Genomic DNA, 21,765 nt, shown 5'->3' with positions numbered 1-21,765 from the left:
TTCAAAAAGTTTTGTAGGTAATCAAATAAATGATTAAGGAAATGACTGGTATTTTTATATCATTTCAATACATGAAACATATTAAGTGTCACCAAGAATTTAAATCTGCAGGCTTTACACATGTTATTAATGACTTTTGTCATTCACAATATTAGAGTGATATTATTAAAATTTGAATTATAAAGTATTGAAGACAAAGACTTTCTTTATAACCAAACTTCACAAAGGACTTCAAAGGTTTACAATGATATATTGAACTATTGGCTAATGATACATCATATGTAAAATATTTGGTATGATTTGCATCATGATTCTTAACACTACTTGAAACTAAAGTGGTGCTATCTACATAATCAATGGCGGACAAGAGGAATTTGGAGAACAAAATACAAAGAAACTCATTCAAGGGAAGATAGATATCATTGTTGCCTGCTAGTCATAAGCATTTCTATAATTAATGTGAATTAGTTAAAACAATGATTCCTTATAACTGACACTTTTATACACACAAATTCCAAATACTTTATGAGTGGAGAGAAATCGTACTAATGACAGAATCAGTGAACTGTGCTGCTCCTGAGCTATTCTGAAACAATCAAAGTGAGCCAAAGTAGATGGTTTACTTCTGAAGTACTTCTCAAACAACCTAAGAACACTTAGAATGCAATGGCAGGTGATAAGTGGGCAGGCCCATGTTTCTAAAGATCACTGAAAACAGTACAGAGCTGTTCTCATGCCTTGCTTTTAAGAACTCTGCTCTGAGATACAGGAGTGTCTGCCTTAGGACAAGGGTTAACAGGTCTTGCCACTCAGAATCGCATAAGGAACAAATGTATAAAATTGGGGTATTTTTGTTGTTTTGTTTTGTTGTGTGGTGTTTTGATTTCATCCAGCAGTAAGCTTGCTTTGAAACACAGGGAATCTATTGTCATAACAAAGGAAAGAATTCTAGTTTATTTAATGTGTTGAAATGAAGAGAAAACAAAGGACGTATTATCCATGGTTACAGTTGGAACAGAAGTTATAAAAGCTTTGGGAAAATTTTGGTCACAAAATGACAACAGTGATAAGATACAATGTGAATAGTGAAAGATTAGCTAATTAGGTCAGTTTTGTTGCAGAAATGTATACATAGACTCTCATTACATTATATACAGTGATTAATGCAATATATAATTAACAAAACCAAAAACATTTAAAACTGAAGATATGTAGTTTTATGGCCAGTTTCCCGTGTAGTCTGCTAAATGCAGAGCAGAGAGAGGTGAAGACTGAATTCTAGCTGTCAAGTCGCTCTCAGGACCCAGGAGCTTAAGTCAGCGTCCAATCAAGTGTCATGGAATTCACCCTCCAGTCAACATGGCCAGGCTTGCCAGACTCAAGACAAATGTTTCTTCCATTTTGCACATTTCACTCTTCAGCCTTTTCTCTGACCATGTGATTTAAAGTGCTCTGAATTAGTCAACCCTTAGAGTCTTTTTTTTTGGGGGGGGGGGCAGGGTTAATCAATATCTAGCATCAGTTACTTTTGTTTTATAGTTTTCTCATGAGGTAATAAGACGTTTTTAGAATAAACAGAGACCTGGTTTTATTCTTATGCATGTCTAGTCCTTAGAGAGGGTTTTGGCATAGATTGTAGCTGCTCAATATGGCCAAGCTGCTGGATTGGCTACACCGCTGAAGACAGAAGAAACAGAGCGGTGGTTAACAGCACTTGCTGCTCTCCTAGAAGACTGGGATCTAGTTCCCAACACTGACATCAGAACGTTCACAACTTTGTACAGTTCCAAGCCCTAGGCTCCAATATCTCTGACCTCTACGGGTACTTTCCTTCATGTACCCATACTGAAATGCAGATACACACCTAGACATAGATAAAAATAAATCTTAAATATAAGAAAACAGCACCAATATTATTGATTTCCTAACACTGCTTCTGTTTGTTTTGCTTTACTAATTTATTTTTTGCTTTTCGAGACAGGATTTCCCTGTGTAGCCCTGGTTGTCCTGGAACTCACTCTATAGACCTGGCTGGCCTTGAATTCAGAAACCTGCCTTTCTTTGCCTCCCAAATGCCATACTACTCACCTTCCCCCCACAACTGCTGCTTGAAAAGAGTAAAATAAAATATATTAGTTTGAAAACTGAAGAAAAATTAACCTGCATAAGGAAGTGACTCATGGCCAATAGGATGTCCACGTTTAGTGAAAAAAAAAAAAATCATGCAACCTTATAGAGACAAAGTCATTTATAGATATAAATAATTTTTGTATTTACATGATGAAATTATTTCAAAACTTTAAAAATGAGTGAAATAGGGTAATTCAGATGATTTACTAGCAAAGGCGCATTCTGTCAAGTCTGACAACCTGAGTTCAGTCCCTGAGGCCCACAAGGAATAAAGGAGAGAGCTGACTCTAGCAAATTACCCTTTGACATCCAAATGCATGCCATGCATTGTGTGCTCAACAGGCACAATAAATAAAGAAATGCGATCATTTTAATGACCGGAATATAACAGAATACGGAGTTGTGTTTATTAATTGACAGTTGATATTTAAAGTCACTAGCTGTCTTGAAATTAAAGATAACAGTTAAGTCTAATTTGTCTACTTACAAAACTCAAATTATCCAAATTAAAGACTAATATTTGCTTTTATTATATTCTTTAGCATGAAAACAACCTATCTGAATCATCTGTTTAATTAAAAATACATCATCATAAAGTAGCATTAAATTATCTATTTAGTGTTGAGATTATTTCTGAAAGCAGTGTAAGTGTTTCCAACTAAATTGTGACATAAGTGAAAACTGCTCTAGTGTGTATGTATGTATATGTGTATGTATGTGTGTATGTATGTATGTGTGTATGTGTGTATGTATGTATATGTGTGTATGTGTGTGTATGTGTGTGTATATGTGTGTATGTGTGTGTTTATGTGTGTATGTGTGTGTATATGTATGTGTGTATGTATATGTGTGTATGTGTGTGTGTATATGTGTGTATGTATGTGTATGTATATGTGTGTATGTGTGTGTGTGTCTGTGGGGGGGGAGAGAGAATATGTGCATGTGTTTGAGTTTGAATGTGTGAGTGTGGGAAGATGTGGACATGCTATTTAAGGACATGCTATTTTCTTTCCTTTCTATTTTTGTTCAACACCGACTTGTTCTCTTTATTTTCTTGCTGAATCTAGACACTTCGTTGTTCTTTCTCAGTTTCCACCCAGAAGCACAGAAACACTTACACTTAGTGTGAAAAACCAGATTCTGACCACTCGGATTCTGATGCACCTCGTCACACTGACTATAATTAGGATGCATATATAATTATGATTCATAGATAAATATAATGCACTTTCATGATTTCGGCTAATTGCATCTGATCTGCACAGTAAAGACATTCAATTCAATATTCAAATTATTCACTGAACTAGACCAAAGAAAATACATAAGGGTAAAAAAAAAACAAGAAACAACAACAGCAACAAAACTCATTAAATTTGCTAGAGGAGAGATTGTGGTATGCTTTAAATGTGTACTTGTAAGAAAATAAACTCTTTACGTCTGTCTTCCAGTTCCTTTAAGTGGTAAGACTCATTGCCCAGGACAGTTCAAAGGTTACATGGTATCAGTAGGAGGTGTCTTGCCTTACTTAAGATATGATTTATGGTGAACTTGACAGCAAACTAAATGCCCAAAGGGGACTGTCTGGAAGCATTGGTGCTGCTATTTTCTCACAATGAGGTATAGGTGGGAGGAGGTGAGACACTTGGTAGCTCACCATAATTTCTTTTCATTCTTTCCTGTTTATGGTTAGTCAAAAAAAAAAGTCACAAGCAAGGACTGCTGCCATTCTTTAAAAGAAGGAAAACAAAGACAAAGAATGTTAAATTATTCCTAAGCTAAAATTTGACTTCCAAAACAGCTATTTCCATCACTCTCCTGGACTGACACCGAATCAGAATATTCTAGGAAGCTGGGGACAAAGGTTTTTCTCATTGCCCCACCACTGCCACTTAAATGATTTATTTTTCTAGTGCCTCGGTTAATTCAGTAAAAACAAATTTGGCTTGAATCATAGGTGTGAAATCTCCAAGCATAGAACTCTAATAATAGCCTGAAAACGGTGTAATTTATACCTCCCAGTTTAAGTTGTGATTAATTCTGTATTTTACTGTGGTTATCCTGCATGTGCAAATATGCACAGGAGAGCCATGCTTTCCCTGAACTTGGGCACTTAACTTTCCCCCACATGGAGATAATGAAAGGTTGTGCCTTCCAGACTGTCTGTTACAGTCGCTACTCTAATTTTGTCGGGAGCATACAAAATGCAGTCATTTTATGTAATAGATTTTTAAAAAATTAGGCCATTGCCTTCGAGGCAAAGCCATACCTGTTAACAAAAAGAATGAGGAGGGAATGACCTCTGTCATTGCCTTTCAAATGGTGTCATGGAAAGTTAACACCCGAGAACACATTCTAGCACATCCTCAGGGAGACAATAAAACATGGCAAAGCAGAAAAAGCATTAAAATCATAAGGAAAGTCTATACCAGCTCAGATGCAGGTATGCTTCTTTGGATGTGCCAGGCCTTTTCTTTGGGAGTCTGGCTGTGTAATAAACACTTCTAAGAAGTCCCTGGCTCTCGAGACCATGGATTATCAACACAGGCAATTCTCAGCAGTGCTGCTCTTCAGCTCTGAATGCTGTCAGTGATTGAGGAAGACAATCCTGGGAAGTTGAACCCTGAAGCAGGAGTCTTAGGGTTTCCACCCAACCCAGCACTAAGCCAGCTGATGGCTCTGTGAACCTGTGCCGCTCCCGCACCAGGTAGTCTCCAGCTTCCTGGGTACGTGCCTCGAGGGAGCAATGTGGAAGCTGAAAAGCTTTTCATGGCAAGGCCCTGTGAAGTCCATAGCACAGCCTAGCCTCAGCCCTGCCCAAATCACAATGGGGAAACACCGTGCACCCAACCATGCATGGGCATTCACAGTAGGAGGGAGTAGATTAGGCATTTGGGAAGCTACAATCTGCTGGTCTCCCCACATGAAAAATAATCAGATCAGAACAGATCTTTGTCAAGGTGTTGTCAGATCAGAAATTCAGAAAGTCCCCAATAAAACGAAACATAATTTTTGTTCAAGAGACCTGAGACAGCTCAGGCACTATTAATATTCTGGGATTGTGGAGGACTTCAGAGAATGAGTATCTTTGGATGTGCATTTAAATCTGCAAACAGCACTTTTCTGTATCTAAGAGTATCTGTGATTGCAAATGCAAGACTATTTTCAAAGTGCACCATTTCCAGGACATAGGGCAGGTTGATTGTTCCATCCCATTTAGTCTTTCTGTTCAACAACATAATTATTATCATGGCTCATTTACATTTGGAACAGCAGATGTGAGAGCGTGAGCTGTTAACACATTACTACCACTAGGACTTTTTAAGGTCTTATTATTGCGTTATATTATTAATCCATGTCATAATAATAAAGTGAGCCCATCTTCTGCTTAATGCTATATCTGATATTAACCAGGTAGTATTTAAATTTGCTAAATGTTTGTTAATAAACAAAGTAAAATTGCTCGAAAATTTCGAAGACACTATCATAATCAATTAGAGTGAACACATTGGAGTTGGGTGTAGGAACTCTCTAGGGCCCAGTGTAAGGAAATATGCAAATATGTGCACACATATCCAAATGATACATCCTGGCTTCAAGAGTTAAGTTTGTCTGGGTACATTAGGAGTTATTTCAATATTATTGTTACCAGTCATTGGCAAAGTGCGTTTCTACAAGCAAAATGGTTTAAGAGCACTTTCTGCAAGCGAATGGCTTTACAGTATGGTGCGTTCATTAAGCCAAGCATGCCTACCAGCTGGTCCTCATTCTTTAATGGACAGATTGAAAGACGAAACCCAGATTCAAAAGGCTAAAACACAAAGTCACAGCTCTTACCAATGCCCATCTTGTAACTTAGTGGCTAATGTAATGTGAGGAACATCTCAAATGCCTTATTCCTACTCTATTGTAACTTAGCTGCTCACCTGACAAAGGAATACCTCAAATGTTTCATCGGGACTATGTCACTTCACAAAAGGAAAATGAAACAAACACAGCAGAAATTTCCAATTAATTCCACAAACTCTCCAAATCTAGCTAAAATATGCAAATATGCTTTTATCGTGAATGGTGCTTTAAATGGTCCGGATGTGTCTCTTTGGAAGGAGGCAGTCATCTCTGACCTGAATGTTAACTGATTCTTTGCCTACACTGTCATCATTTCTATATATTACTTTACATTTAACACTCCACAGATATTACAGATACTACAGCAATGAAAGCAAACTTTAATTTTCAAAGCTGAAAAAAATTAATGTTCAAAAATTTTTCAGGCGGTCATCACACTATGCAAGGATTCTCAAAAAATCTCACCATAATTTCTAAGGCATTTTGAAATGTAATTTCATTTTTAAATCCCATACAAAACATTTTTCTATCCTCGAGAGCAATTTAAATCCTATTTGAGGAGATTTCTCTTAAAGAAATTAGATTTTGAGTTTTCCAAGTTGATCAAAGGAAAAAAAATCCTTATTTAGAGAAGAAATTTTAAAATGTGTTAAATTCACTCTTGTTCATTAAATTTAGTAGTTTTTCTGTCCAAAATATTGCTATTATGGCCATCATTATACAAAGAGTCTTGGGGCAGTAACTGCTAAGTCAAGTAGAATTAACTGTTGCTTCTGTGTGGACACACATTTCCGATACTCACAAGGGAACAGAGAGAAGAGTATGGAGACTTTCCATCATTCTGAACAGGAAGGGTTTCTATAGCCACTGAACAGAACACCTCAAACTTGAGTGACAGAAAATGAACAGATTAATATGTGAGCCTTTCTAGTGGGTGATGCTTCTTTACATATTATGTGTGAATAATTTTGTCATACGACTACATCCGATCTTTTTTTTAAAAAAACAGACTTCAGCTCATAGAGAAGCTTCAAGTTTACAGCAAGCACAGAACTTAAGATTTCCTGAAGGTCCCAATGTACACAAGCTTTACTCACTACGCGATTCAGCACGAGAGCAGTGCATTTGGTAAAACTGATGTATGTGCACATAACAACCACCAAGTAAATTATGAGCAGTGCCTACTTTACATCCCAGTTCCCCATTGGAATGACTCATCTCTGGGTTTTGACAGCTGGATAAGGACAGGTATTCATTTTAGACTCAAACAAAAGGGCCTCCCTGCCCTTTACCTGCCAGTCTCCCACCTATACAGCCCTCCAGGTCATCACCTTTGGCCTCTTCCCACAACTCGGATGCCTTTACTGTATACATGTGTTCCTACTTTAAATGATATCATGCATAAAAAACTTTTTAAAATTTTGGTTACAAGCACTTTTTTTATGAACAAGGTGGTTTTATGAACAAGGTGGAGTGATGAACTGGTATTTTTCAAAGAAAGAAAAATTATACAACATGATTTTTAATGAAAGGAATTTAAAAGAAAGGAGTGTAAAAAAATTAGAAGAATTAAAGTAAACACTTACACCCCAACTGATAAAAGGAAGTTTAAATAGCCCTTAAAAGGAAATCTGTACTCGATAGCAGCTCATAGTATGAAAAAGAGTTATTGTTACTCCAGACGTTCCATTGATTAGTAACAAACCTTTCACGTCATACATTTTCTAAATTTGCTTTTCTCTGCCATGTCAGAAAAATCTTTCAATATTAGCTCTCAACTTCTCTGACCACTTTAAAGACTTTGTTCAGAATCTGCGAGAGTCTTCATACAGTAACTAAGACAACACAAGTAAGTCTCACATGGAAAGCTCTTTAAGAAAAGTGATTTCAAGAAATTACTCACAGTGTTCTATCATTTCTTGGGAATATGGAGATGTGTGACAATAGAATTGCTAGTGTGGATCACTTTTTCATTGTTACCAAGTCAGGCTGAGTATTGCTGAGTGAGCATTAAATACCTTATATTGAGTTCCAGGGTTGTCTCCAGAGTCTCTGCTCAGTTTCATAGCCAAAAGGCAACTGCAAAGTACCCTACAACCATCACCAATTCTTCATGTTTGCACAACCTGTGAGAACTTCCATGATGGTGGGCTGCCTCCCATTGCTCACAGTGGCTAAATCATTTTGTCATCAAAAATGACATAAATGTAAAAATGAAACTGGTTTCATCAATTTAGAAATTGGCTTCATTTCCATGTTTATTTTATATTTTGCTGAATTCTAGCAGAACGGTAATATATATGATTTAAGTGGAGAAAAGATTGGATGAAACAAAAACTATAAACTGTAATGTGGTTGTCAGAATATAAGAAATCTGGAGGGATTGCTTAAGGGTTATGAATCTCTATCTGTGGAGTAAACAGTCAAGACAAGAATAATACCCTGTGTGGTTAGCAGTCTGTTTCTCTTCTAGCTCTTCAGCTGCTCAAATTCCACAGCTGATAACAAGAGCCAGTGCCCTACAGATTATTGTAAGGACCATCTATTTCCTAAGCCAGTCGCCGTTACTATGTATGTGGGCAGAATCAGAGCTAAACTGTCCGTGTCAGTTACTATGCTCTGTTCATCGGGGGAATTCTCAGGGTGAGATCCTAGTACCTCTGCTGCTTTGCCTGTAAACCAGGCATTAAGAGAATGAAGAAACTGATATCATATTCTAATTCAATTTCTAAGCGTATCTGAAAAGTTACTAAATAGGAGTATTCACAATTTTCATTTTCTTTCCTCCCACCAGCAGAGAATAGAAATACTAAGATTTTTCAGGCGTTTCTATTCAAAACCACATTTAAAGTGTTTTCATTATTATAATTTTTCAAATATACTGTAATATATTAGTGGTAAAGCAGTTGATACATAGACTTAAACTGTCTCATCTTTTCATTTAGAGACACAGTAAAAAGATACTAATCAGTATATTTGCATACTCAATTATTTGCAAAGTTCATATGAATCCTATTAACTCAAAATAATGATTAAATAAAAATGTAGGCACCTTTCAGCCAAATCATCATTAAATGTAGTTAAAATGAGTTGGTGAAGTAATAATGACTGCTACAACCATCACCTCCTTATTGGAGACCCAGTCTCCATGTGAATAAACATTCATCTGAAATTATTTCAGTAACCTTATGGCGCACTTGGAAAATTATGAAACAGAAACAAATAAAACATCCACTAATACTGTTCTACATTGTCCGTAACTATTCATATTTGACACATTAATATTCTGCTATTTAAAAAATATGAATTAATTTTCACTGATATCACTTTATCTTGTTTCTGTCAAATACCACTCTAGCATAATCCTTTTCTATGCTTTGAAAAAGAATCTATAAATGCTATTTTTAATACAAAGAAATATATTATTATGAAGAAATATATGCTGGACAGCGCTGGTGCACTCTTTTATTCCCATGGTCTACAGAGTGAGTTTCAGGACAATCAGAGATACACAGAGAAAACACGTCTCAAAAAGAAAAATAAAATAAACAAAAAAGAAAGCTATACAGTTTATAATGATTACATATTTATTTATTTATTTATTTTTATTTTTTTTTTGGTTTTTCGAGACAGGGTTTCTCTGTGGCTTGCGCAAAGCGGTATCAGTGGAGACCTGAGGTTTCTTAATCCTATGGATAGGAGCTGGAATCACAAGTTTCTTGATCTTCCCAAACAGTACCACGTGGTGGGGCCAAGTGTTCAAACACAAACCTTCTGGGGGACATTGTAGATCCAACCCTTACAAACATTGATATTGCAAAGTAATCATCAGAGTTTGGTCCTTATGATGCCTAAAAATGACACACAAAAAGGTCTTCTAGTAATGTGATAGGTAGTCGTTAGTGAGGCTTCTGTGATCATCAATCAGTCCCTGAAATTCCAGTTTGAAATCCTTTCCTTGTGGGGTGGTCTGGGTCTCATTACTAGCTTCAAGAAAGTAGAGTATATCAAATGAGAGAAACCACTCCTGAGGTTGACCTGTACAAGCTTGGCTTCACTTGGCATGGTTCTCCTTTTCTGTATCCACGAGCTGTCACAGTATTTAGTTTCAAGTTGTGAAGTGACCACGGAGAGGTGTGGAACAAAGATAGTAACCGGTAAAAATCTGTAGTGTTCTGTCCAGTAACTAGTAAGGAACTCAGTGCTGACATGAGCCACATAGGTGAGCTTGGAACCAGGTCTTCCTTAATTGAGCCTGCTCTTCAGATAGCACAAATAGACTTGAGAACTGAAAACCCAGTTAAAGCTGACCCTCGGAATCTACCGATAACAGTTGAGTGTTGACTAATGCACATGTATTGGAGACCATGAGGGGTTGCTTCTCTTCCTCTTCTGCAGTGACTGTAATGATGAACTCTCCAGGACACTTTGATGTAGCTGTGCCATTTCCCTTCTGTCCTTGTTTCTGAGATAGCCCTAAACTTTACGGTCACCATTTCTCCATCATCTGAGCCCTGCAGCTTCCTCCCAGGGTCTGAATTTGGTATGCGACGCTAAATGTTGAAAGCTGCAAACTTACAGCATTCATATTTCTATGCTTCATTTTTTTTCTTTTTACCCTGTTTTGAGTGTGTGTGTGTGTGTGTGTGTGTGTGTGTGTGTGTGTTTGCTCTGCAAACTGAACTTGAGTATTTGCATATACTGGACAACAGTCCCAACCTAAAATTCTTGCTTTACATAAATCTCGGGAACAAAATTCTAATTATCAACTGAAAATTTAGATTTTAATCTAGATCTCACCAAATCACACTCCCCAGTCTCAGTCTTCTTCCCAAGCCTATCTAAAGTAAACATACCTGCTTTCCTAAAACACTATTATGACAATATAAATGGCACCAATGCATTAAATGCCATGTAATGTAGTAACAATGACTCAGTATATAATTTGTTCAGGATTTGGTGGTGTATTTTAATTTCTTCTTCTTTCAAACCTCTTTCTTCCTAATTTCTGGTGAGTACTCATGTCCATTTTTAAGATTTTCTGTTTCAGCTAAGACCTCATTCTAAACACTCATGCATACACACAATATATAGAATTAATTGGCTCTTTTTCTCCACTTTTAACTCTTGGAAGGATCCATTTATTTCTTAGTGCCCTTTGAGAACAATAAGGCCAAATGATAAATAAAATTGAAGAGAGATCCAAAGCTTATGGCCAGTCAGAAAGTCAATTAAATAATTTCTCCTTTTCCCCATTAACTAGAGCACTTTTCACTTGATACAAAACTAATAACCAAAAGTCTCAGGAGCCAAATCACAGCTTTTATTTTTTTCTTAAACAAAAAGATGTCAAAAAGACAAATGGACTAATAAGTTCTTTTTTTTCTTAAATTGGATAGAAGAAAAGACAGTCAAATATGCTCTTGGTTTACTTAAATTGGGTGGCGGAAAATTTCTGAAGGCTGAAGTTTCAAGGAACAATGCTTAAATTGCCAGTGTCACTCTAAAAGGAGATTTCCAAGTACCACTTGACAATTTGACATGTCTGTGTAGGCAGGACAGGGATACTGTGAAGATGCTGGTGATGTCAGTGTATTGTGTAGGTGACAGTAATTTGTAAAACAAGGCAATGGTGGTCTTTAACCCCAGCACTTGAAAGACAGAGACAGACAGATCTCTGTGAGTTCGAGGCCTGCCTGATCTACAAGAGCTAGTTCCAGGACAGGCTCCAAAGCTACATACAGATAAATCCTGTCTCCAAAAACAAGAACAAAATAACAAACAAACAAACAAAATGCTTTCTTCACAGTTCTGTAGTGGTGCTCAAATAAAAATATATGGCAGTGGATGAGGATACAGCTGCTCATTTAAATAGGTTTGCTGTCTTAGAGTTTCCATTGCTGCAAGGAAAAGCATGGGCAAAGGGAAAGCTAAAAAGGAATGGGTTTATTCCGTTTACATTTCCACATTGCTGTTCATCAGGATAGGAACTTATAGGAAGGAGTCAAACAGGGCAGGAACCTGGGGGCAGGAGCTGAATCAGAGGCCATGGAGGGCTGCTGCTTACTGGCTTGCTCCTCATGGCTTGCTCAGCCTGTTTTCTTATAGAATCCAGGACCACTAGCCCAGAGATGGCCTCAACAACCATGGACTGAGCCTTTGGGCACTGATCACTAACTGAGAAAATGACATACAGCTAGACCTCATTCCCCAACTGAGGCTCCTTGCTCTCTGATGATTCCAGCTTGTGTCAATAAAATATTCTCATATATTTCTAGTTACTTGTCTATCTTACAATGTCTTGATTGATGTTCATGGCATTTTCTTTTGGATAGAAATAATGAGATTTCTTTCTTATGATAGTGTTCTATACCTTGAAGGACTTCCTGCATTTTACCATCTGCTAACTGCTCACATGTCTTAGAAATGCTTTCTGAAGCAAGTTTTGAATGACAACACGAACAGTTTTACTTTACAGCCATAAGAACACAAAGAAGTACAATCTACTCTAAAAAGTTACTTTGTAGCCAAGAAAATGACTTTCTTAAAATTGAAAAAATGTCCCAAAGCAACAGTATTATATTTATTAAGACATTGCTGTTACTGATATGAGAAAAATTCTTTTTATAAATCTTCTGAGGCTTTGGTTGGTGACAAAGTGTTTACTAGAAAAGTATTTGTGAAGTAATTCCTTTATAGGCATCATAGAAAACTATAATACACAGACAGAGAGAGCTTTTCTCTTGAGAGGCATCTGCCTGTTCAGTTATTAAATGTGTTTTAAAAATCACATGACTCAGTATATAAATCAAATTGAGACATGATTTTCAACAGGCACAATTTGCAGAAATATGATGTGATATCATTAAATAATACTTGTAGTAGTCTAAATAAGGTTTTTTTTCAACTGTTACAAATATAAAATGGTATAGGAAAACAGAAGTAGAATATTCCACTCCTGTGCAAGTCCTTGGCTTGTCATTCTTCAATTCTATTACCTGAAGTACTAGAAAAAGCTACAAAGTGATATCAAGTGCTTCTCTTTTTCTAGTAACAAAATACTGCATATGTAAATGTGGAAAGACTAAGAAGGCAGTTTGCATGTATATACGAAGCACTCACAGCATAAAGACTGAGGTTATTTCCTTGCACAGTCTCCTTTTTGTTTTCTTAAACAAACTTTCTTGGCTCTGAGAAAACTGGTCAAAAAGGAGAAAGTCTTATAAAGTCACCCTCAACTATAGGCATCCCCCATCAGAGTGTCATATTGGTCCATTTGATGAACTAGCCTTTGCCTATCCATAGTTATATTAGCATTATTCCCACACTGAACAGAGGATGGGTGGGACAAATATGTGCAGTGGGTCTCTCCTATCCATGGGGTATGTATCATGCCCCCCCCAGTGCCAGTATAAAATGCTTAGTAGAACCACATCATATATTAGGACCTATACAATGATTAACGGTTCAGTGCTCAGGCTCTGAGATGGGTAAAAATAGGACATGTGGGTATTTCCTCACGCTGTTCTGCCATAGTACAATTTAAATGTATGACTTATTATATCTGGAAATTTTTATGCAGTATTTTCACACTAGGATTGACCATGGATGACCACAAAAGGGGCCACCATGGGTGAGAAGGTTCTCTTTCACACAGATCCTCCCCTAGGCTGTTACTGTTTCAGTAGTCCAAAATATGACTTTACACAAAGGCATTAAATTATTTCTCCCAATGAGTGTCAGACAAGGACATCCAAATAATGGCCTGTATTCCTTATTTATCAGAAGCAAGCTGTGAAGTTCTATATCTAGTAGATAATAATCAATACTTGTTGAATTAAATAGAATGTTATAAATTTGAAAAAAAGAGATAAAATATTATTTAAAAAGAGTATAGTCTTGGAAATTTTAAACAATTCTTTCTCTGAGTAGAATGTCATTGTTTGATTATTATGAAAACCTTGTAAATACCGCCAAAGGGATGGGAGCTGAATAGATCACATCTTACTGCGGATTACAAAATGGGTTGAGGAAAATATTTTGTTTGAAGTCTTTTCTCCTTACTAAAATATATCTTTTAAAGCATCAAATGCCATGCTCATTTCATCAGGAGGAACACCACCCAGCAGGCAAAGATTTTCTACACTCATTTTTCTTTTTCCCCGTGTGGAATGGGACCTTTCCAGTGAAGAGATAAAAAACTGCTTTCAACATTTTAAATCTAGCCTCAGGGCCTTCGTTCTTCACTGGCTAGTCTCCAGAAGAGTTTCATCTGTTGGAAAACAGTCCTTTCACTGAAGAAAGCTTTATTCTTTTAAACCTAATGCCAGCACAAATTGGATCTACCAACCCTTATCTGAGGTACAGGTCCTTATCAATATATCCCTGTAAATTATGCGTCATGTAACGACATCCATGAATTGCTCTAACTACCAAACAATGCTCTTCTCCTTTATCAGTGACGAGAGCCATCTGAGAGGGAAAAGTAGGGGCTATATTGTTCCTGTAGTGATTTGATCGTTTATGTCACTTTTCTGAGTTTTTATTCATATCAGCTCTTTGCACTTCACCTTAGAGAAAAAGAAAATTAGGACAGTACACATTGATTTGACAAAATTGTATCGCAACTGAGTAACATCAGCAAAGGAAACTGATCCTAAAATGTCCCGACAGATGTTACACTCTCTTTATTGTACATGGTTCCTAATAGTTTTCACAATTCATCTATAACTTTCATTAACCTATTAATATACAGTGATTTTGTCTGGCATCACTGTTCCAGAACTCCAGTACAGAACATGTAGGATGGGAACTTGCATGTGTCTGAGTTCCGTGTTCCTTGTATCTATTGTCTGTAAAAAATCTGTGGGAAATTAGAGGAAATGGTCGTTAAGTTCCTGAGATGAGTGTCAGTAATGGATAAAGAGATAGACTAGCTGCAGGGAGAACACTGGGAAACTTATAACTGGGTAAACATATAAAGAGAGCTGGGAGAAAATGTAGATAGAGATTGACAAGCCAAACATTATTTGTTTTCTCTCTCTATGTGGAATAATCCAATTATTTTTATTTCCTCCATCCTGAAGCAAATTTTCTACACAACATTAAAGGCATGCATATTGTCTTTAATGACATGATAAATCAAGCAATGGGACCCATTCTAACTCTAATATATCTTCAACGCAGTGAGCTGAAGGAGACCACACAGCACATGGGAGCACAGAAGTCTTGTGAAATTGTTGGAGCCCATATACTCTCACCAACACCGTCATCTCATTACCATGTCTGGTAGTTGTTAAAGTACTGTATGCCAGTCTCAAGGTTGGCATTTCAGGATTGTGTGCGGATGGTAATGTTCGCAATCATTATCTGCTTCAGAGACTGATAATGAGGTGGGTGTAAGGTTTATCGTCGCCAGAAAAATCATCTCCAATCATTTTCTGATGCCCCATGTAGTAAAGAAATGCCTACTAGTCTATGAAAATAGCTGTCTAGAAACACACTATCGAGAAAGAAAGTACAAATGTTTTCTATTCATTTTTATATGCCATAACTCATATGTTCTTTATTGAATGTGATTATAGACTCTGAGCATCTCGTGTATTGATTTTTGTGTTAAATGTGCATGCATCCTGTCAAGATATTTCTGCATATTTTACAAATAAGGAAACTGAGACTAAAATAAACAAATAAATACTTTGCTGAAACCAAAGAGCTCATAAATGATTTGAGTGGGCACTGAAATTCAAGTTCTCTTGTGCTAGATTAGGGCTCCTCTCAATGTTGGTTGACTTATGTCTTCATTTTCCACCCTCTAGTTTCGAGGCAGGTGTTGCATTGTTACCTTCTCCTGACAGGAGAGATAATAGGTTATGCCTGAACACTGTATCTATGTGATAAGCCTAAATATTTTATTTAGAAGAAGAAGGTCATATAAAATATTTTTTTTCTGGAACTCTACATTAAACATTCAGCTTCTTCTTCAAGTATATAGTAGTTAATGCAAAGACTCATTGTCTTAGTTAGAGTTTCTATTGCTGTGATGAGACACCATCACAGCTCTTATAAAGAAAACATTTTATTGGGGTGGCTTACAGTTTCAGAGGTATAGTCCATTATTATCATGGAGGGACATGGCAGCAGGCAGCCAGACATGGTGCTGGAGAGGTAGCTGAGAGTTCTACATCTTGATCCTCAGGCAAGAGAAGAAATTGGTCCCACACTGGGCATAGCTTGAGCATAGGAGACCTCAAAGCCTGCCCCCACAGTGGCACACTTACTCCAACAAGGCAACACCTCCTAATAGTGGCACTCCTTTTGTAGGAGCCCTTGTCTTTCAAATCACCACACTCCTAAGTAGTCAAAGTGACAAGTATTGTACCCACAAGTACTCAGCTGTGTCTGAATATCTATACTCACCTCTCCCTGTGAGGTTCAGGACTTCATGAAGGGTAGGTGGAGACAATGTAAGAGCTCATAGCTGAGTCATAATATTCAGAGTGCTGGACATGGCAAGGCTATTGCTCATGTCAGCTCACAACAACAGCAGTTAATAGCATTATATGAAATCAGTCTAGATTCAAGCACAAACTGGGAAGGGCCCCCAGAGATCTACTTTGCAGAGGAACCATTAGAAGTTGATAATTCGTAAGAGAGGGAGGGTCACTCTCCTTTAGGGATCTTGCAGCTGTTAGATGTCCACATAACAATGGATGTTCACATATCAGGAATGTATGGGCAGCACTAGAGGGGCTACTAATAGCGGCAAAAATGGAGGATATAAAGTTGGGATCGTGAAGCAGTTGGGAGTACTAGAAACGGTTAAAGAGAGATAATGGTGGACATAGTCTTTTAAAATATTTGTAAAGACATATGAAACATTTAAAGACTAAGTATTTTTTAAAAACTAGTTGACATAAAATAATTTTATCTAAAACTAATAATTTCTGCTGATGAAAAGATACTTCAGGATGAATTAAGAATATTGTATTAACAATTATTGAATTATTGAAATAAGTAGATGATTATTGCCTACAAAGAAAATTATACTACATTATCAGGTTTAACCTTTTCTAGACATAAAACCACAAAGGGTGTATTTAACTGCTACAAATAATTAGTTTACTCTTAAAATTTATTGTTATGACAAAATCAGAATATTAATATCTTTTTACTTTTAATATTACTGCTTCATGAAAATTAATCATATATTTTCAAAGATAACTAATGAGTCTTTCAAACAATGAAATATGAAATATGAGCTAACATATTAGACCTTGTAATAAGTTAAAATGAATACACATAAAAGTCCAAATATTCTTAGTTTTTCACTTAATGAATCATATAATAAAGTTTAAGAAAAAGTCATGTGTATAAAAATCAAGGTATATTATACAATATAAAGTAATAAATCTTTTGTAAGTAATGAAGTGGTTTGATCAATAGTAGGTCAAAAATTGTAATATTCTTTTGGCAGAATTACCATAATGTTTAATAAAACATTTCTTTTTGGTATTCCCTTTTGCAGAAAGCATTTTTTAAAGTATCAGAAGCTTAGAGGCTGTATAAATGGCTCAGTGATTAATAGTACTTGATTCTCTTGTAGAGGACCTGGGTTCAGTTTTCAGTACCCGTATGCCACAGAAGTCCTGCCTCTATGGACATTTCATGCGGGCAAGTTCAGACTTGTGTATATGTTCATGTGTATATGTTCAGACTTATACACATAAACCTAAAACAAACAAATATAGGACTTTTGTGTCTATATGGGATCAAGGATTTTGTGCAAAATAACTTATTTAAGAAAAAAATGGCTTTGGTACTGTGTGTCATGGCAAACACCATTAATTCCAAACTCATAGCATAGATACAGGCATATTTCAATGAGTTTGAAGCCTGGTCTACATAGTGAGCTCCAGTATAGCCATAATAATAATAATAATATAAAATAAAAATGGAAAGATACAAAAAAACAAAAAAGTCAACTTTGAACAAGTTTTTAAAGATCTCCCAAATTTTCAAACATCAAAAAATATTATAGCAAAGGAAAAAAAATGTTGTCACTAGAAGTCCATGTACTGATAAGCAAAGATAAAAAACAAAAGGATATATCATCTTGATTTTATGTGCTGAGTGTTTTTGTCTACATGTATGTACTGCACAATGTCTGGTTCTCATGAATGTCAGACAGGATGCCAGAGCACAAGGAACTAGAGTACCGAAGGGTAGTGAAGTGCCAGCTGGAACTGAACCTGAGCCCTCTGTAGGAGAAACAGGCATTCTTACCCACTAAGCCATTTGTTCAGCCCAAAGACAATTTTTAATATTTTAAGAATTCCTTAATTTAACATTACAAATCAGAGAGCTAGTAGCTTTTGGATATTAGATACGTTTTTCATTACAGGAATTACTAGAATTCCCCGTGAGCATTTCAATACGGAAACATGAACACAGGAAATGTGAAACTTGAGATGCGAGACCAACAAATTTGTTTATATATCTTTAAAATCTGAAGTGTAAAATAAGAGATGCGAGAATAAATGAGATGAGAGTGCCACCCTTAGCACAGCCGCTGCCTTTGACTTTAGCAGGTACCTGTCCCCCAACGTGCTGGCTTCAATACATTCAGCCGTGTTTCCCATTAATTTCCTATGGTAAATTTATACTACCCACAGCAATCTTGTGGTCTTTGGTTGCTTTCTTCCATTGTTTGTGAAAGCCCATGAAATTAAAGCCACTCTGCCTCCCCACACATGCTACATTAAAAGGTATAGAAATTATCTTACTATGAATTATCCATTAAGAAAATATTTTCAATAAGTTTATACCTTAAGAATTTCACAGATAAGAATTTTTTTTACTTGTGATGTTTTTATACTTATAACTAGATGAAAGTAAAAAAAAAATAAGAAAACAACCAATTTTCAAACATGACATAAAATATGCTTCCATTATTACTATTTAGAAAGAAAACATATACTTGGTTTTTTTTGCAAAAAAATGTAATTAGAATAATTTGTAATAGGCTAAAAAAATCATCCTAATTTCATTCAACTTGACTATCCAAGTACAGATTGAGAATCGAATTGCCATTGTGTTTTCTGAGTCAAGAGAGCATTATACATAAATTATTACTGGAGTCTACTTACCCGCATGGAAGTCTATCCCCACAGCAAAGGCAGTCCCAGATATAGGCATCAGAGCGTCCATTTTGTCACTTGGCTCAAGAGGGATTCCCCGGATTCCTTCGTGAACAGAGTACATAAGAAAGGATTCTATACCTAAGTAGAGGAAAGAAAGTTCAAAATGAATATTTCACATAATGACCCTTTAATATAATTCCCAGGATAGACATTTTTATTAGTGAATGTATTTCTTAGTTTCCTGAAACTTCTCTAGCTGTGCAGTTCCCATGGTTGAAATATAGATATGCTGAGGCCCTGAAACTCTGGTGTGCACTGCAATCTCTCAGCGGGTTTCAAAGATCACAGGTCACATCCCAGGAGCCAAGTGGGTGAACCTGAAAGATTCTTGGTCAGCAATGCCCTTCGTATGAGATCACTGACAAAAGCTCTGAAGTGGATCATTCCCAGAATGTCTGGCCTCATGGACAAAGGGCATTCTGTATTCTCTAAAATATAAATATATACTTGCTACTGTAAAATAATGGCTTTCATGTTACACAACTATGTCATTGCTATTGTTGTAATAGATATTTATAGTTTTTAAGGTACACAGTTCATTTCTCAATATATTTAGATTCAAATGGGCCAAGGAATAAGGTATTAAGTTTTACCCAGAATACATTTTTGAATATCATCATGACATTCTCCTAAAATAAATACATAGATATATGTTTACTGCCAGAGGTCTACATGTTAATGCTTGTGAATTTTCCAAGATATTGGAAAATACATATATGTTTATTATTGATATATATTTATATTAATAAAATAAAATTATTTGTCTCAGTTTTATGATATATCAAATTGGGTGACAGGGATCCAACTCATCAATTTACAAGGAGGGGAGGAAGTTAGAAAGGTCAAGATACTTTAAACAGTGTCTGACAGAAAATAAGTGCCATTCATGTATTCTGTTTTGAATGAAATTATTCATAATTCTGATGTATTTTCCCAAATCAAATCGAGACATCTTTTAAGGTAAAACTGAGTTCTTATCATTGGCTACCCAATACAGTTAAATAAATGAGCATTTTGTGAACTAACACACATACAGACTATGAAATTAAAAGGGAATCTGTAACCCTTAGGGTGGCACACAGTTTCCTCCCAGAAAATGCCTTTGTCCTTTAAATATGCAAATCTGTGGTTTCACTTCTTGGTGATGTTTTGTCTAAATGATTGAAAACAATTAATAGAACTGAGTATATCTTGTTCAATTATCCCACCAAAGCAACCACAGCTCTTTACCCCAACTTTGGTCATTCAAGGTGAATATAGAAGCTACTTCGTTTGTTGAAGATTTTATTTTTTTCAAATTGTCCAAAATTATTTTCTGGAAATGGCAAAGACTTAGGCTGGAAAGACAGTTTAGCAGGTAAAAGTACTTGTCACCAAGGCTGAGGACTTTACTTAGTTCCATCCGCTAGATCCGTATAGAAAACCCTTACACCCCACAAATTGTCATCTGGCCTCCATACCCATGCTATAACATGTGCATCACCCCAAAAAATAAATAAGTAGACAAATGTAACAGAAATGAGGACATCTTAGAAGAAAGAGTGATACTTCAAATATTAAATGCCTATTAATATTTGAGTTTGCCAGTCATGTCTCTCCTTCTGTATTCCATCTATTTGTAGTCTGTATCTCTCTGATGCCTGTGTGCCTGCGTGTGTGTGTGTGTGTGTGTGTGTCTGTGTGTGTGTGTGTGTGTGTTCTTTACAGAAATTTATTGAACAGTGCAGAAAACATGGCACAGCAACAGGGATTTTTCCTTACAGAAATCTGTAAGAGCATCATAAGGCAAGAGCTACTTTACTAATCCCAACTGACCCAAAACACCAGTCAAAACAAAAACCTATTAAATGCCTTTGTATGTAGCTAAGTAGCAAACTCTTTTGTGGGGATAACTTTTTCTGAAAGTTCTTGTAATCAAGTCAACATTTAACTATGTGCTCAATCTGTCTTCTTAATGTGAACTCAGCGTGTTTACTAGTTTTTCCTGACTTTAAGGTAACAATGTAGCCAAACTTACTAAGCCTTGGACTTCCCAGATAATTAGCAATTACAAGATAAACTAAATGACCAGTTTAGTCTTTAAACTATACTCTTCTACATGCCTCTAGTCCAGAATAATGTGTGTGTTTGTGTGTGTGCGCATTGTTGTTGTGACAATCATTTCTAGAAGGAGCAGTCAAAGAGGTTTAAAATAACCGTAAAAAGAACCAATATCCAGCATAAATCATTGTTAAAAGCAACGTGTATATAGGTTGAAAACATCAGTTTGTGTTTCGACTGGTGTTTTGGGTCAGTTGGGATTAGTAAAGTAGCTCTTGCCTTATGATGCTCTTACAGATTTCTGTAAGGAAAAATCCCTGTTGCTGTGCCATGTTTTCTGCACTGTTCAATAAATTTCTGTAAAAACAGACACACACACACACAGGCACCAGAGAGATACAGACTACAAATAGACGGAATACAGAAGGAGAGACATGACTGGCAAACTCAAATTTGGTCTTGGTCTAAACTACTCTTAGAGGAAGACACTGTTAAGGTTTTAATGAGTTACCCACACAACTATTGCCCTAATAACAAGACAATGTAG

At 36.3% G+C, this 21,765-nt stretch overlaps 1 protein-coding gene across 1 annotated transcript in view; it reads right to left on the bottom strand.

The window, feature by feature from the left end:
- The window catches only part of Lrp1b (LDL receptor related protein 1B), a 1,777,071-nt gene that overhangs the window by 479,260 nt on the left and 1,276,046 nt on the right, over positions 1 to 21,765 (bottom strand). Inside the window, exon 35 of the mRNA XM_041674488.1 lies at positions 19,125 to 19,256. Within this exon, the coding sequence (XP_041530422.1) occupies positions 19,125 to 19,256 (132 nt within the window). The remainder of the gene's footprint in view (positions 1 to 19,124; positions 19,257 to 21,765) is intronic.

This window comes from Microtus oregoni, unplaced genomic scaffold (genome assembly GCF_018167655.1).
Source record: "Microtus oregoni isolate MIOR12 unplaced genomic scaffold, Mior012 000025F_ref0000491, whole genome shotgun sequence".
Classification (NCBI taxonomy): Eukaryota; Metazoa; Chordata; class Mammalia; order Rodentia; family Cricetidae; genus Microtus; species Microtus oregoni.
This window is presented reverse-complemented; position numbering and strand designations above follow the sequence as displayed.